Genomic DNA, 18172 nt, shown 5'->3' with positions numbered 1-18172 from the left:
GACTCAAAGACACTAAGTGCCTGAAAAGAATGAGAATGGCTCGAACGCGTCGCGTGAGATTAAACGAAATCGCAAAATCATTAATTCACTTTAAACTAATGTTCAAGTCGAACATACATTCTGGAAGCAGAGCCTCTTGATATCTTGACAATCTCGTCCTCAACAAGCAGATGGCGTGAAGGAGATAAGAAGATGTCAGAATCAACTACTATTAAACCGTTATTCGAGCCTACGGATATCTTCAACTTTGATTTTCCAACACCTCCATTATCCAATCAATCAACTAGTGAGACTTCTAAAGATGCTTCGACTAATCTGGAGTCAGAGTTGGAAATAACAAGGGACATGGAGATTAGATCCAGATCTGAGAGAATGATTTTAGATAGTCCGCCTCCTCCAGATTATGAGGAAGAACCTGATTTTGATGAAGATGAATTAGCTATGATGGAATTAGAAAGGGAAACTATAACACTTACTAAAAAGACGACGTCAATACAGTCAAATCCATTCATTGTAGACAAATCAAAAGGAAAGGATCAGCCCGAGGAATTCGTATCTTCTGGTATTTTTGAAGAATCAGAAACGGATCAACCAATTGCTTCTTGTAAGTGAAAATGAAAGCTATATGTCCGTTTGAAAAGGGGCTTGTTTTAACTGATACCGTGTATCTTAACGAACTATAGCATCAAGGTTAGCCCTTACACCACCTCCGGAAAGTGATCTTACACCGCTTCCGATCTTTCAAAACCACTTCAATACTTGCACATTACCTTCTTTACGAGCTGAAACCATGCAAGGGAAGATAATAACCTTTAAAAGGAGGAATAAACCTAAACCGTCAAATATACAGGTACGTCCGGTCTCCGTCTCCAGGCCTACTGAAATTGTATAGGCTGAGATTACGCTTGACGATTTATAGCTACACTCAAAGAATGCCAAAGTGAATGTGGGCGATTTGCTTAGTGTTCCCCTTCACAAACTATTGGCTGAGGTGGACGAACTAAAATCGCAACAAGAAGCTATAAAGTGAGTGGAAGCTTGGCCCGCTAGTCTATTCTCAGGAAAATGTCCAGTCACACGCTGATGTACATAATCAGGCTGCAGCAGAAGTATGATGAAGAACGTAGACGAGCTGAACGAGCCAGTATGACGGCCATCAAACGAAGTACGGTGATGTGGGTTGATAAGTATAGGCCTAAGCAATTTACGGATTTACTAGGGGAAGATGTAAGCGTTTCTCACATGACGTGATCCCAGTAAAACTAAGTGCGAATGCGGTAGCGTGTACATCGAGATGTCATGAATTGGCTGAAAGAATGGGATAAGTGCGTTTTCAAAAGGGTGCAGCCAGGAAAGAAGAGGAAATTGGATGATGAGAATTTCATCGTAAGCTGTCATACAAGCTCTCGAAATAGCTTTTTGATTGATCGTTACATTTAAAGGTCGATCCCCTCGGAAGACCAAGAGAAAGGGTGAGCGGGTTTCCGTTTTGTAGAGAGGGTTCACAGCTGACGTCACTCCAGATACTACTGCTATCTGGTCCGCCTGGGTATGGTAAAACTACACTAGCACATATAGTAGCTCGACATGCGGGATACAAAACTCTTGAAATTAACGCCTCGGACGATCGATTAGCTGCGACAGTTTCGACAAGGATCAAGAATGCCATTGACGCTGGGTCGGGTTTAGCGAGCGATGGTAAACCAACATGTGTGGTAATCGATGAAATAGATGGGGCTAGTGGAGGAGGTGATATGGTGAGCTGTTCTTGTTCGCGAACCCAAGTCTTACGGCTCATAGATTTTTGCGATTTAGAGTTTTATAAGGAGTTTGTTGAAATTGATACAGGACGTTCCGGCAAGGAAGAAAAGTGAGGAAAGCATTAGCTGTTCCCAGTCAGGCGAGACGCTAAGCATTGTTTTTCATTTCAGGTAACACACCTGCAAGACCTCTGAGACGTCCAATTATATGTATTTGCAATGATCTGTCAGTCACTCCTTCGAAATTGATCAACGATTTGCAGCTGACGAGTTCTGACTATATAGCTACGCATCATCCCTTCGGCCTCTACGACCATTCGCGCGAGTGATCCGATTCAAAAAGCCTCAATCCCAAATACTCGTCAAGCGTTTGCGAGAAATATGTGATCGTGAAACCCTCTCAGCGGATTTAAGAGTACTCACGACATTGGTAGATGTGACTAGTGGAGATGTCAGATCTTGCTTGAATACTCTACAAGTCAGTTGCCGTGAGCTATATGAGCCACAACAAGTAAAGCTGATTTATTATCGTAATAGTTCATCAAATCAAAGTCATCTGCGGTCACGGATGAAGCCATTCGATCATCTTCAGTAGGCATGAAAGATTCCGGAACATCCCTACAAAACGTATGGAATACAATATTCATACCTCTCGCCGCTAAACAAAAACGAAAGGCAATTGGAATCGATAATGGTCGTTATGTGGATAGATTGTCATTCACTATTCAAGCTTCAGGCGAATATGACAAGGTCGTCCAAGGTTTATTTGAGCACTATCCAAATGTCAAACCATTAGATGCATCTTTGGGTAATCTATGTAAAGTACATGATTGGTTAGGATATTACGATCATTTATCTACTAGAGTATCGGAATCGCAAGAATGGGATTTGATGGGATACATGCCTTACGCTATCACTGCTTGGTATCATCATTTGGCAGCTCCGGCTAATAATTCCAAACCTACTGAATGGCCTAAAGCGGATTACGAAGTAGGTATCCGTTTCCTAGCCTTGTCCGTGACCAAGTACTGTTTTGCTGATGCGGTGGTCGGACAGGCATATCAAGCAAGAATAGCAAATGAGGAGATATCGACTTCACTAAAAAATCTAGTACCACCTATATTGAGGAGTCTGTTTTCTACTTCAACATTGTTGACGGAATTTATACCTCTAATAATGAGAATAATATCTCCGCCACTTAAACCTGTACGTGTCGGTTTCACTCATTATCCTTTATTCGCTTGCGCTGTGTTGTACTTTGATATAGCTGATTATACGACTCATTAACCAGGTGAATGCAAATATTGTCAAAGCAGGAGAAAGAGCCATATTGGATCGCCTAGTCGATCTGATGATTCCTCTTGGACTCAGATTTTGGCAAGAGAAAGGAGAGAATGGGCAGCCTATGATGAGACTCGAGCCGTGAGTTCAGGCAGAAAATATTGCACGTGAGAACGGACTAAGGGTTCTTATCGATTCATACAGCCCTATCGACGTGTTCGTTCATTATGAAGGTAAGAGAGCAGACGATATTGCAGCATCTCGTTTCGCTGTTCGACAATTAGTCGCTCAAGCGGTAAGCCATTCAGCGACTGTTTAGAAAATGGGAACGCTGATGTGAATCGTCAATATATAGATCGAAGCTGAGATTGCAAGAAGGAAAGGTGCGGGTGTTGAAGGTGATGGAACAACAGGTTCGGACGGTTTCGCTAAAGCTTATGGCCTAAAGTGGGTATTCAATTTGACATATATGGATCTCGCAAAGCTGATGAATTTTTCGGAGTAGGGGTAACGCAGGATTGGGAAAGAGAACAGTTGATAAAGCTGAACTTGTAAGTTGAGAAACTTGAGAGTTCCCTCTGAAAATCGTTAATGTCTCTCTTTGGTTCACGACATAGCCTGCGACGGATTTCTTCGGGAGGACAAAATCTATCAATATACCTTTGCTCGGTACGGAATCACCAACCGAAGAAAGTGAGCGATTTCCTACATCATCACTGTTGCACTTGTTACATTCCACTCTGCTAAGACCCTTTGATCGTGGTCAGGTGTCTCAACCAACTTACCTATCGAACCTCCAATAAAGAAATTCAAGGCTATTTACAAATTTAATGAAGGTTCAAGTAGTGCAGTTAGGAAAAGTATAAAAATGTCAACTTTAATGTGATTGTCGTTCACATCTTTTTACCTTTAACTTGTTCTTGATCGTTAATTTCTTTTCGCTCAACCTACGATACTTTATCAAATCTGTAGATTTACTTTACACTATCCTCATGCATTCGCACAGTAACTTCTTGATCTCAATTGAAACGCTGTCTCACTAAAGTTATTTCTTGCAAATTGGTGGATTGCTCAATTTCCCACGTTGAATTATCATACCTTGCATTAAATCATTTTTAACGTTACAAGGCATTATTTGAAATCAGATAAACATATGATGATTGAGAAATCGTAAAAAAGAGAGAGAGATATACAGTATTGTCCAGGTATAAAGAAAAAACGTATAAAAAAAGGTATACAGAACCACCTGGGTTTTATTGATTGATATAAAAATATCAATTCAAACCCTCCCTTGTATTTTGAAAAAAGAAATCTATGCACAGCAAAAAATAAAACAAGTAAGAGAATATAAGGAATTGATGAATTTAGAAAAAATCATGAAGACGTTTAACAGAAGATTATCAGGAAATAAGAAAATCAAACAAGGGAAAAAAAAAGAGAAGTTATTGGCATTTTTTTTTAAGCGGCTTCAGCTGCTACTACAACTAATTGACCATATTGAGCTACTAAACCATTTAATCCTTCAATATTTCCCAAACCTGAAATTGTGGTAGTTTCACTAGAAGTATCTGAAGTTGATTCTTCTGAACTATCTGTAGATACTTTAGAAGTAGTAGTTGCTGTTGAATTTGAAGAAACTACAACATATGGATTTGTAGTGTTATGAGAAATTATAGAAGCTGATACTGAAGATGAAGCAGAAGATATTGTTGAAGAAATAGTTGAAGAAGTTATAATTGATGAAGTTGATGTTGAAGTGATTTCTGAAGTTGATGAAGGAGCTTGTGACCATTGAGTAGTAGTTGATGAACTTGTTGCAGGTGTCCAAGTTGAAGTTGGTGGTGTATATGTTGAAGTTGGTTCTACCCAAGTTGAAGTTGGTGGAGTATATGTTGAAGTAGGTGCTACCCAAGTAGAAGTTGGTGTTGTAGAAGTTGATTCAGCAGGTGAATCATCATTATACCACCACGTAATTGAAATTACACCTGCATCTTCACTTGCGAATTGAGTAAATAATCCAGGTGAAAGATCCAATGATCCATATCCACAAGTAGGGCATTCATCTATATCACCGCAAAAGCAAAATTCATCAGCACTTTCATCACAAAGTTATTGATTACTCTTTTGGATAAGAAGCCACCACTTACCCATAATAGTCACACCACTGACAGTCTTTCCATTAGCTTGAATAGTAATACCCTTGAAACATTGAGGACCAGGATATCCACCACCGTATTGAGCAGAATTTAAAGCAACCATAAAATCACTATCTTTTGAGTATTGTCCACATGCACCTAATCCAGTATAATAATAAGTTCCTGTACCAGTATAACTTGTACCTCTTGGAACTATAGTTTGATTGTTGGTAACATCACGTTCAGCAGAGTGGATATGTTCAAAATTCTTTCTAGCTTTATCATGATGACCTGCTCTTTTGTGTGGTGGTGGTAAATGAGAAGCAGAAGTGAGAGTTAAAGGAAGTAATAAGCTGACGAGAGATATTATTCCAACCATTGTATAATTGTAAGCGATTTATCGATATTCCTTATGAGCGTATGTAAGTTTGATTTGGAGTCAATCGAGCTTGGACAACTAGGTATTATTAATTGACCTTGAAGGAATGTGATTTAATGATAAAGGAAAAAAGGTGGTCTGGATGATCGATTTGATATTAGTCCAAATTTGAATCGGTTCTGAGAGTTTATTTTGTTGATCTTGAATTTGATGTTGTTGTGAATGTGATGTTCTGATAAAAATGAGTGTGATGATTTAGTTAAATTGTGATTGTACGTTAGTATAAAGAATGTAATGAATAATATAAAAGTGATTTAAGATAGAAGAGATGTAAGAATAGAAAGGAAGACGAAACGTTGGTTGGATGATGTTGAATAAGAGAATGAGGGTCAAAGCGTTGTTATGAATTATTGGTATGGTATGATATTAATTTCATGAAACGCATAACAAAGGAACCCCATTTGGAGTAAAAGTAGGTCATAGCGCATAGCTTTTGCTTGAGCCTTTTTCATGTTCTCGATTTTTTACTTTGCTTTTTAGCACAGTCATACCCTTTCTTTACATACCCATCAGTTCGAACAAAACAATCAAAAAATCCAATCAAATAGTCTAAATACTGATTTATTGTTCCATCCGATGTAACAGTATGATGGTTTGTTTACTTTACTCATGAGGTAAGTCGCGTGCGTTTAAACCCCTGATGAAAAACAATACAACAGGTTGTGGCGTTTTATATCCGGTATAATTTGAGGAACAAGGGGAGCCTGTGCACTACATTAACTGGCGGCGGGTATGATCGGCGTTTCATATTGTGGTTTTTTTAGGGCTATCTAGCTCAAGATACAAGAGCAAGGTGGCACTTGCATAATAGTTCAATTCCAGGCAAAACTAAAGAAGTGCTCATGAGACGCTGGGCAGACGGATGAGTCCAGCTGACAGTCTGAATGTTGTCGAGTGGTATCACTATTCATTTCCGTATAAATCCTTCATAACACCTTTGCGTGAAGATCACGCCCATATACAATTAAAAACGGCAGAATTCAAGAACTACTAAAAATTGACAAAAGGAGATATTTGACGGCTGAGTATAGATACGTATATACAACTTCAAATAACTGCCCAAAAAGAGAAAACAACTGCTTAGCTTGACTTATTAAATAAGCCTTTTTTTCTACGAGATACGGATATGCTATGTTATGATTGTTTTTAGGCTTGAGTGGGTGTCCAGTTATTTACCAAATAACTTCCCATACCCATACCAGCTCTCAAAGCTGCACTAAGATCTTGCGGTGTAGGGTTGTTATTTCGTTGTGGAAACATTGTATGTAACATGTTTTGCGTGAAGAATTCTTCCGCTGAAGTAGGAGAAGCTAAACCTGCTGGAGCGGAAGAATTGAACATTGCATTAAACGAATTACCCAGTATGGGATTGAACAATTGAGCCTGTTGACTTTGAGGTGGAGTTGGCATTTGCTGTTGATTTTGGTGTTGACGCATGAGATTGTTGTGCTGAATAGCATGATGTTGTAACATTGCTAAACTCTGAGCGTTCCAACCATGAGGCATGACATTGACACTAGCATTGTGAGCCACTTGAGATATCGATTCAGGAGATGAACCAGGGGATGGCGTATGCTGGTACAACGTAGCGGATGGTGCGATCTCAGAAGTTGGACTGACGATATTTTGAGAAGGAGAAGAACTAGCTATAGATTCTCCACCGAAATTGTTCATGTTACCCATCTGTTGGTTAAGGTTGATAGCAAATTCAGTTGACCAGTTGATACCTACTCCAGCGGAAGCGGCTTGAGTTTGAATTTGAGGTTTCTGTTCTACAGATGCAGCAGGTAGGTTAAACATCTGAGGATGAAAAGCGGAATCGATGTCGGTTGATGATCTAGGAGTGATCAATCCGTTAATCTGCTTGAAAGACATATTATCGTTCATAACTGGATCTTGTGATTCAAGTGACTCTTCATCATCTTGATCGTCGTTGTCACCGCCCATAGCGGAGAAATCACCGAAAGATTCGTTTTGAACCGAATTAATCTGTACCATCTCTTCAGTGTATTCGTTGCTAGCTTCTTTAGGAGAAAACCCATTTAGTTTCCGCCAATCGTTGACTTCTTTGAGTAATTCATCTCGTTCGCCTAAAAGGTCTTTGAGGAGTTTAGCAGCAAGTAACCGTTGGTCTCGTTGATGAGTCAAATGGGAAATAGACCCATTAACAATAGCGGATTTACTTGGTCGTCTTGAAGTAGCCAAAGAAGGTAATAGTCTAGCTAATGACAAGAATTTCCCATTAAGAGTCTCTCGTCGAGCTCGCTCGATGGCGTTGTGTTGAGATCGTTTCTCAGCAGTGTTGACCCTTTTTCTTGGTTTAGATTTCTTTGTAGTAGTGTTCTTGTTCGAAATTGTAGGAATGGTTGGTACCGAGGCGGTAGCGAGGGAATGAGTAGATGAAGGAGATTCGGAAATTGGTGATAGGTTCGCCATTTTCGAAAAGATGAGAAGTAGGATGGATGTAATTTGTATTATTGGCAACAAGCAGTTATAGGGTTTTTGATGATTTTACTGTATATAGAGTGGGTGTACAATCCGTTTGATATTCTAGTTGTGTGATACAATATTTTTTATGTTTAAGATGATTTGATATGCTTTATGATTTTTTGCGAGATGTTTTTGGATGAGGGAGAGTGTGCCGCGAGACGAATCTCAAACGTGCACAAGGTGGTCGAAGAAGAAGCAAGAAAGAGGTCTAATAGGCCACTTTGATCAATTGTTCACCGTTGATGGGTGTACAAGTGAATATTGCTAATCGTCGATTCCGTGTCGAGAAAGCGATGATGCTGATTCAAATGTCGGGATAAATGTTGAGTTGTATGAAGTTGTTGTGCTGGAAGCGTAGTTGAGAGGAAATTTGCCGGAAAGGGTCGCGAGCACTGTTGTACGAGATAAAATAGAAGTAAGAGGGAAATGCAGTATGTGAAGCAGAAGGAATGGCGAAATGGGGATGTCCGGTATTATCGGAGAAGGGTAAAACGAAGAAGAAAACAATGATTTGTCAGCGTCAAGAAACATGGAGCATCAAGATGACAATATGAAGACACGCAGCAAAATGAGGAGATGCATTAAGAGGATGTATAGTGACAGAAGATCCCACAGGGGTTGAGAACAAGGAAGGTGAAATCAGGTATCGTCAGGATGATCAAATCGGTGATGCAGACGACATTCGGCATTCATCCTCGTAATGCTTAATATGCTCTCCAAACATCCAAGGTCAACATCATATGATGTCGTTGAATGTCAAGCTAAAGGTGATGACAGCTGAATGTATCGCACGACCAATATTACCATGAAAGATTCACCAAACCCATTACTCCACTACGCCGAGACGATATCCCTTTTTCTCCCTTCGATAAGACAGATCATTGAAAGAAGGAGGGATGATTATACTCACGAGCAAGCGGTGTCCAAATTCACAGCTAAGGGTGGCGGAATAGTGTTGTGTTGACGAAAAAGTCGACACTATATGATATCCAATGCAATTGATTTGATTGAAAGAGATAGGATAGGTAATGATTGATGAGAAAAAAAAAGACCTATGTCGTTCGTTGGTATCGTCGTACAGTGAGATTAATCCACCTTACAATCTGTATGGTGATGTGCAAGTGAATTAGTGATGTACGGTGGAATAAATGAAAAAAAGCGGTATTAATCTGCGGATATTCTCCTCCGTTTTGTTATTTGTTATTTGTTCTCCTTTTACTCCCTCTATCAGTCAAGGTCCTTCCGTAATTTCAAAAGGTGAAAAACCAGAAGATTATCATCAGTTACTCATTTTTCAAAAAGTCTCGAATTAACGTAATTTCTCATACTTTTTGCTTTCTCATACAAGTTCCCTAATTCAGCTATAAGGTCCGAACTGCTTGACATAATTTTCCAAAATAGGGAACTTGAGATATTGATATAGGGAAAAAAAACCCGGCCCGTTCATCTCTCTTTCGCTGCTTGCCTTTTGTTTTTGAGGTTTAGGCAGATTTCAGCAACAATTCAAGAGAAAAGGGTCAGTTAGAATTCATCTTTTCCAGCTCTGTCCCGTTCCCCTGCTGATAGACTAACCAACAAATTGTGATCAACAAAGGTCCCACTACTGCTCTTTCGTTTTCCTCCGATGAAGCAAACAAACACCGGAATCAACGGATATCATTTGTTAATTACCCCAAACGCCTCTTACGTTGTTTTAAAGGGGACACAAACGGACATGTCCGCTTGATGAAAGATAACGATTTGTGGCATCATGATAAGTGTTACATCATATTATTCGTGATGTGATTGCTCGTCATCAACAGGCGAAACCCTTGAATTCGATAGAAGCTATGAAAGATGAGTAGAACGGAATGTGTTATGTACGAATCCATCATTTTATGAATCGTGCTTAATAGGTATGATGAGATCCAAAAGTGATTTTACCTTGTATGGTCAAGCAGCTGAAGCTTTGTAAAATACCATTGAGCTAAGCGGAACTCACAGCCATTCTAGTGAAACTCACAGAATATATAATACCTTTGACCATAAACGTCAGAGAGCTTTGTCGACTCGAACTAAAATCGTGTTTGTATCTCCCTTCATAGTGATTGAGTGACTTTCTTTTTCGAGTCAACGATTGACGATCCTCCTTTTAGCTGAGATGATGATGTTTCGAATGCCGCTACGCCGGTACAATACAGGCTGACTTATCTCCCTGCCAATTTGGATCTGATCCAATTTTTATGTATGCCTAATTCTTCAATTTATCCATCTACAAGCTAAATCAGTACCAATTGCTAAATTGATCACCTTCCATCAGGATGGCTGAGTCTAGCCAAAGTAGTTCCCAAATCAGAGGTAAGAAAAGCTTCAGAACAAATTGTCAGAGATGTACCGGATTCCACCGATCGTGTACTCCAACTCAGAATGGAACGTATGTCCCTCTTCATTTAACCGTCCTGACTTGTGATCGCCTTATCATCAAGGCGAGCTGATCCTTGTTTGATTCATGATTTGTTTTAGTTCGTGCGAACGTTGTGACAAGTCAAATTCCGTTTGTAGCTATGAGAACTATTCCGAATGGGGTTCTCAGAATAGATATAAAACTTGTGACTTATGTTACACATCGAAGGCCAAAAGTCGCTGTGAACCAATCAAAGGCAGTAGTACAACGTGAGTTTCAATCTATTGGATTCTGCTAAAATCTATATCTTTCATTACTGTATATAATCTTTGCTTACGAGTGATATGGTTTTTAGATTATGCGAAACATGCAAAAAAAAAGGACTGTCTCGATGCACATACAATGAACCCAGGCAGAAGAATCATCGTCAAAGACCATCCACTCTAACGGTCTCCCAGTGAGTTTCGTCCTGCTGATTCTATCACATATAGGATATCAGAACTGATTGATTATAATCTGGCAGCAATGACCTAGGCGATGTGGACCTTCAGACTAACGTAAGTGCTACAAAGAACGAGCAAGAAGGCCAAGAGTTCTCTGAACCACCGCAGTCACCAGAGCCATGGGATCATTTCAGTAAGTCGGTCATCGCAATTATCTGCGATGCGGATCATAGGTTACCCTACTAGCATGCTGATTGTAAACATCCAAGTCGCTGGCAATGGTGATTACTATACGACTTCAAATGCTCCCAGAAACGAGCATGAAGGCGGGCAGTCAGTTCACGTGAAGTCACAAACTTGCTCTGGAGAACCGCAGGCTAAGGATGATTGGCCTGCTGATTGTAAGTCGTTCATCACATTTGAGTTACGTTTCAGACTATATTGTATGTTCCGAAAAGTTTGGCACGATACTCGTTTTTGCACCATAGATGGCCAACTTCTGACCTTTGCTGTTCTGCAATTTTGTATGCAACAACACCGAGTTTCTGATTTGAATGCTGAACTCAATACATTGCATTGCTTCTGAGCTATCCAATAACTGTGGTGCAGCATTGGATGATGAGCTATTTGATCACTTCTGAAGGTCAAACTAGGCAATGATACAAACCTTAATTTTTCCCCACCAAAAACTCTGTGGCACTGCTTACCACAGCTTCTGACAGCTGTGCATTGCAGATGCACTTCAAAAGCTCACCCGAGACTGCTTCAGGATGCAGTACATGGTCTAAAGGTCACTGGTGAGTAAAAAAATGAACCTGTCATCATACAAAACAAAGCCGATAGGAAACTTCCCAAATTGGTTTCTATGGTGTAGAAACGCGTATCGTGCCAAACTTTTCGGAACATACAATAGGTGGTCGTCATGATATGCTGATGATATGTTTACATCAAAAGTCGACCCAGCCTTGCGAGGTCTCTAGTGAGCCGTGTAACTAGATTTAACCCCTTTAAACGAGGATAGGCGGCAATTATCTCCAAGTATTTGGACTTATATTTCAATTTCTGCAATTAGCTAACGGGGAGGGTAAGATGTGCTTATAACCAAGTCGAATGCATATGTTATGAAATTAAATCTAGTATATACAGGATAAGACAATCCAATGAAAGCATTTCCCAAATGTTGAATTCCCGTCTTTTCAAGCAGGCATCATACATAACATTAAGGATATTATCTATTAACATCTTCAGCAGCATCTTGCCAACTACTTGAACTTCCACTCGCACTAGTATTTGTAATTTCTTTTGATTTTCCTTTTTCTTCTGATCCAGATCCAGGTGATTCAATTTCAGGTTCATCTTTATATTCAATTTTTAATTTACTGTCTGATTCAGATATTCTAGGTGGATGATCTTCATCTTCTAAGAAATCATCGTGATATCTTAATCCAGTTCTTTCATCTTCTTCACTTTCAGAATCACTTGGTCCATCGCCGAAAGCATCATATAATTCTTTTGATCCTGTACCTGTACCTCCTGTTGTTTTAACTCCTCCACCAAATTTCTTTCTTGATCTTTCAAGTAATCCCATAGGTACATCTTCTGAAACAGGTGCATAAGCACCTCTTGCACCTTCTCCATTATTACTTAATCCGAATAAATTCTGTCTTCTTTTCCTTGATCGATAATAAAAGAAAGCACCAATACCAACACCGGTAAGAAGTATAATCATACCTGCACCTGCTATCCAAGTTGAGTTTTTCGATAAAGTAGTAATTCCACTAAAGAATCCTTCATCGGCATCTTCATCTGTAATACCTGTAGGTTCGGTTATATCTTCTTCGGCATCATCAGTCGTAGTAGGTTGAGGAGCTTGTTGAGTGGTAGAGACAAGACCAGGCTTCGTAGCTTCTCCTGTAACATCTCCATGATTTCCTGGTAAAAGATCAGTGGGTTTTGGTTTTTGCGTAGTCGTAGCAGATGGATCAGATCCGGTTTGCTCTTGATCCGGTTGACCCTCTTCAGCAGGTTGCCATAATTTCGCCTTTGATGCATCGATAGTTTCTCCCCATAACTGTAATGACCATGCTATGAATCTACCTGTCTTTTCAGGGTTGTTTGCATCTTTGACTTTGATTGTCCAGGTACCAACTGGGTTCTCCTCCCTACATCGCCCCGAACGATCAGCAAGCATCATCAAGGCGGTCGATTTCAAACACGATGGATTGAAGACTTACCAATGCTTGAGAGACATGAATTTCCAGCCGGCGAATCCAGTGTTTGCATCGTCGAACCTTCTAGGTCTGGCCAAGACACTGGTCACTCCGTTGGGACTGACAATCTCGGCTTCGACATCTCCTCTACGCTGATGATCTATCCATACTCTAACAGTGATATGTTCTAGTTTTTCGAGATTTGCGTCTTTGAGCATATCTTTCGTGATTTCATATGTTGATGTGATTCCATCTTCAGTGATAAAAGATCCGGTAGGAATGACAACAGGTGGAGGATTGGGTTTCGTTCCATTCATGTTATCTTCTTGATCGGGAAGAGTGCTGCCTTCGTCGGGACTGGCAACTACACTATCATCTTGACGACGCGAAGGATTTGCCGGAGTAGTGGCAGGGCCATCAGTGGTTGGAAGATAAATCGCTGGTGAATCAAACCATGCTTGGGGTTTTACCAACTTCCATTGTTCAGCTGCCTCCACAAATAATCCCGCATCCAGTCTACCGTACCCATCTACATAATCAATTATAACTTATCAGCTCAATGACGATCAATTCCCGATATGCAGCTTACATTTATAGCTGAACAATCTACCAGAAGCGGTCTTTTCCCAATCCGGATCATCCTTGTTGAAATGCACCGAAGTTCGTACTGAGATATGTTGCAAATCTCTCCAAGTGAGATCTGGTCTGACTGATAGTGCTAAAGCAAATACACCTGATGCCAAAGGTGCTGCAGCGGATGTTCCACCATGTGAATGAGCACATTTGTTTTGCCCAACATCCGTTGTATGCTATATTCAAGACGACTCATGAGCCGCGGGTACTTACTAAGGGGTCGGATTAAGAGAGCTAACTTACAATGTGGTCACCACTCCCTGAACTTGGAGCAACAAACATAATAGCAGAACACATTTCCGAATAATAAGGATGTAGCCCTTTTCTATCTACCGCTCCTACTGTTACCGAAAAAATAGAATTCGTATATCCATCGAAATTACATTGATCGTCGGCACCACCACCGTTCCCAGCCGCAAAGACGAATATCGAACCTTTTCCATCTCGTCCTTTATGTATACCATTGACCAAAGCTTTTAATATGACTCCTTCCGGTGCTTCCATAGATTTCCCATCATCAGGTGGACCCCATGAGCATGAATATATGTCGTTAAGCTGATATCCGTAATTTAAGGCGGCAGCTTCGTCTGCATCTGAAATAGGTGCTGATAAGATTCTGACTCCAGCAATTTTCGCTCTATATGATACCCCTACTCCACAAACGTCATTCGGAACTGCGGCAATTTCTCCTGCGCAACGTGTCCCGTGTTGATCATCTGATAACCTAGGTAAGGGTAGTTCGGTATGATCGTTGAAGTCGTAGGAACCTTCTGGGAACTGTTACCGAGCATATGTGGCATCAGAACAACGACCGAGCGAGTCCTTTTTATAGATCAGGCGACAGTGACAGTACTCACGAAATTATCTTTCAAATCATCACTATTCAAATCCAACCCATCATCTACAATGACAACATGTACTCCCTCTCCCGTTATACCTCTTCCCCACAGTCCAGTAACATTTAATTCTACTTCTTTCATTTCCGTATTTATAAGGTGCCATTGTTGATCTAACATTGGGTCTTGCAATTGTAATTCATTCTGAGCATACAACAACTCAGCCGTATCATCTCTTGAGGTTAAGTGAGAATTTCGAAATGGTAGATGTAGCCTTTTTGATCGTTGTTTGACATTCAGAGGTGTCAATGATCTTCTACCACTACTAATTCTACTCGAAGACAAGTCATCCCATCTCTTCAATATTGGATCTTTCGAAATGTCCCTTTTGAAATGATTAGATGTTGAGCCTTCTTTACGGACTAACCAATGGCCATCCAATTCTCCTATTTGTTCTATCAATTCCACGCCCAGCTCATTCGATATCGATGAAGCAGCTGATTTTGTGGCGGAAGGATCCAATTCCAAAGCATAATATGTGTGAGTATCGTATGATCTAGGTTGAGGTGTTCGAGGTCGCAGTTCAGCTTGAGAAGGGTTGATCAAGAGAAGTGAGAACAGTAGGCTCCAAAGAGGTGATATGACCAACATATTCGGATGCAGGGATTTACAGGAGGTTTGTGGAAAAAGCCGAACCTTTATGCAGATGACCAAGCAGCGCCGAATTGGCCGCTGTCGCGTTGGCGGTGGTTTTGTAGGGGATCCGGAGGAAACTTATTGCTTGATTTCAGATGTCGAAAGAACAAGTTGTAAGTCTCAAGCATAAAGGATTTCGTTGTTACTCGGCTTCCTCAAGGTCTACTACCAGAACACCGGAACGCCGAAGGATACAAGTTTTTTGGCTCTTAGATCTGTTGAAGAGTCAGTCTTTTTTGATCTGAATAATTTGTTGCTGCGGTTAATCTTAAGTTTGAGTTGGAACTGGCCTAATCCGAACGCGTGCCAAGGACGATCGCTCTGATAATCTTCACACCGTGGGAAAACCAGAATGAGAATGAACATTACCCCGCAATCCCTTATAAGCTCAAGTTTGCCTTTGAGCGAGAAGAAATCTTGATGCTTGACAATTCATGCACAGGTTTGAGCTTCTGCAGAGGGTTAAGATCAATATCGTGTAGCCGAAACATGGCCGCGAAAGGTGACGAAGGAGAGCTGACCACTCTCCTGAAGGAAATCGCGACCACTTCAATCAATCTACCGTCTTTATCAAACAAGGAAATTTCCCTTCTGGCTAAAAGTCTTGTTCCTTCAGCATCTCGTCAATCTCGATCTTTAGCTTTCCTATGTATATCCAAATTCTGTGACTCCATAGCTCTTCATCAGTCATCTACGCCGGAGTCAACGGAATCCCATTTTTACTCAACTCTCGGAACGTACGTTAAGAATACTCTTATTCCGGATGAAAATGCATCCACTGAACCCGAATCATGTATACCTCTCACATATCTTTTCTCGGCCCTCTTCCCCCTAGCATCGGACGCAACCGTCAAGCTTCTCACTACAAACATCGAAAATGTAGGTGATCCTTTAGGTATCTTATTGGAAGTTGCCGAATTACCTTCTCACCTTCAACCTGCTTTGGCGGAACTTTTCATCTCTGCTGCTGGTACGAAACCTGGTAGAAATATGGTACGCTCTCGAGGTATGGAATGGCTTAAGGGAGCAATGGACTATCAAGGTGATAACAATGGAGAGTTAGGTGTACTGTGTGCTGTAGCTTTGAGTAAGATGAGTAGGGATGAAGAGAGCTTAGTCGCTTCTCAAGATGGAAAAGAGGAATCGACAGGTGTTACAAATCAAGATATAGGGATGAGCGATGAAAAGCTCTGCAAAAGATTGATGAATCATATCGAGAGTACTACAAATCATTCAACAACAAAATCAAATGATTCAGCAATCTTATCAAGTGTAGAAGGATTAGCTATACTTTCACTCAAACCTAAAAATAAAGTGATCCTAACCTCCTCTTTAACCTTCCTGAAATCCCTTATAGGTCTTGCACCTTCAAAAAGGCCCAAAGGTGGAAGTTTACCGGTAACTCCAAGAGGAAGTATGGATACTGAACCTTTAGTCAATCCATTAGATACTGGACTAAGTTATGGGTTGACTACGATTCTGGTTAATTTGACAAATCCCAAAGTTATTTTATCAGCTGAAGACCAACAAATTGCAAAATTACGTGCAATGGCATTATCAGCTAATAAATCGAAGCTTTCTGAAACGCCTAATGAGGAAGAAGATGAAAAGATTGAATCTGATGAAGAAGTGTACAAAAGGACGAAATTAGTTATAAGAGCTGGAATAATCAGTGCGTTGAGTGGATTGGCAAATACAGAGAGTAAGCTTGTCAAAGAAAATATAGGAAGATTATGTAGGAATTTGGTAGAAGACAAGAGTGATCGACTTGAATTTATAAAAGATGGTGGAATCAAAGTACTTTCCAATATTGTGCGGGATTTAATCAACCTATCTATCAAATCATCTTCAACGATAAAAAAGGGAGAAATTCCGGGAGAAATCGATATTTTACCTTCAATCCAAGCTTTGGCCAAAATGATCATAACAACACCACCGAATCTATTATTCCCACCACCTCATTTGACTACCTCTCTCAATTCTCTGACTCCTTTATATCACCTTTTAATACGTCCATCTTCTGTGTCGTTACAGAAATTCGAAAGTCTCATGGCTTTGACAAATCTAGCTTCGATCGATCAATCAATATCAAATAGAATCGTAGAAGCTATCGTTAAACCTCTTATTCTTCAAAGTCATTCTTGGAAAGGATCAGGATCCACCAAAGAAGATACAATAAGAATTATAGTAAAGATCGAAGAATGCTTAATAGATGACAATGATTTGATCAGAAGAGCAGCAACCCAATTAATATGTAATTTGATAAACTCCGATAAAGGATTTACTTATTTCTCTGGAGAAAATTCGGATGAGAAAGAATATGGAAGAATCAAATCAAGATTAGAAATATTAATTATACTTGCAGGTATAGATGATTTACAAACTCGTTTAGCAGCTGGAGGAGCTTTAGCTATAATAACAGAATCTCAAAAAGCTTGTCAATTCATCTTATCTACAGTTAAATCTGATCAAGGACAAGAAAATCACAAGAACGTATGGAGTAGAATTTTGAAGTTATTATTACCTGATCAAGAGGAAGAATATGATGAAGATGGAGAAGTAATTCCTATCATTTCATCCCATCCGGCTTTACCCAGCCCGGAATTAGTCTTTCGAGGAGTTATAATATTGCTTAATCTCATCAATTATATTATTAATTCTGACCAGGATGACAGGAAGACTAGATTAGATGATATTGGAAATGCTGGAGTGGAAGCCAGATTAATGGAAATTTTGAGGATAAAAGGAATGTCAGAAGATATTTTAGTGCCTACAGTAGAAGCGTTGAAGGCTTTGAAGCAAGCTCGAGTCTGAAATGATGGATAGCATTTCAATTGTCTCTTCCCTGAAGATTTTTCACATGGTC

The 18172-nt window shown here is 40.1% G+C and overlaps 5 protein-coding genes across 5 annotated transcripts; 2 read left to right on the top strand and 3 right to left on the bottom strand.

Moving 5' to 3' along the window:
* Positions 1-192: 192 nt before the first annotated feature.
* I206_102429 (uncharacterized protein) lies at positions 193-3927 on the top strand (the record flags this gene model as incomplete). Its single annotated transcript, XM_019154538.1, has 18 exons — positions 193-604; positions 684-850; positions 920-1026; positions 1098-1227; positions 1282-1386; positions 1443-1472; positions 1524-1757; positions 1816-1870; positions 1932-1986; positions 2046-2238; positions 2298-2750; positions 2817-2966; positions 3052-3182; positions 3246-3336; positions 3397-3488; positions 3547-3592; positions 3659-3734; positions 3809-3927. 18 exons carry the CDS (start codon positions 193-195, stop codon positions 3925-3927), a joined length of 2646 nt encoding a protein of 881 aa, XP_019011941.1.
* A 572-nt stretch (positions 3928-4499) lies between these two features.
* Positions 4500-5555, bottom strand: I206_102428 (uncharacterized protein; the record flags this gene model as incomplete). Its single annotated transcript, XM_019154537.1, has 2 exons — positions 4500-5104; positions 5189-5555. 2 exons carry the CDS (start codon positions 5553-5555, stop codon positions 4500-4502), a joined length of 972 nt encoding a protein of 323 aa, XP_019011940.1.
* A 1206-nt stretch (positions 5556-6761) lies between these two features.
* Positions 6762-8051, bottom strand: I206_102427 (uncharacterized protein; the record flags this gene model as incomplete). Its single annotated transcript, XM_019154536.1, has 1 exon — positions 6762-8051. One exon carries the CDS (start codon positions 8049-8051, stop codon positions 6762-6764), a length of 1290 nt encoding a protein of 429 aa, XP_019011939.1.
* Positions 8052-12159: 4108 nt separating this feature from the next.
* I206_102426 (uncharacterized protein) lies at positions 12160-15261 on the bottom strand (the record flags this gene model as incomplete). The annotated part of the gene is made up of 5 exons (XM_070202559.1): positions 12160-13093; positions 13166-13670; positions 13731-13950; positions 14018-14551; positions 14632-15261. The coding sequence occupies 5 exons, from the start codon at positions 15259-15261 to the stop codon at positions 12160-12162; spliced, it is 2823 nt and encodes a 940-aa protein (XP_070058660.1).
* A 534-nt stretch (positions 15262-15795) lies between these two features.
* On the top strand, positions 15796-18120 carry I206_102425 (uncharacterized protein; the record flags this gene model as incomplete). Its single annotated transcript, XM_019154533.1, has 1 exon — positions 15796-18120. The coding sequence occupies one exon, from the start codon at positions 15796-15798 to the stop codon at positions 18118-18120; it is 2325 nt and encodes a 774-aa protein (XP_019011936.1).
* Between the last annotated feature and the right edge of the window lie 52 nt (positions 18121-18172).

The sequence above is a fragment of the Kwoniella pini genome, chromosome 3, assembly GCF_000512605.2.
Source record: "Kwoniella pini CBS 10737 chromosome 3, complete sequence".
In the NCBI taxonomy this organism is placed as follows: Eukaryota; Fungi; Basidiomycota; class Tremellomycetes; order Tremellales; family Cryptococcaceae; genus Kwoniella; species Kwoniella pini.
This window is presented reverse-complemented; position numbering and strand designations above follow the sequence as displayed.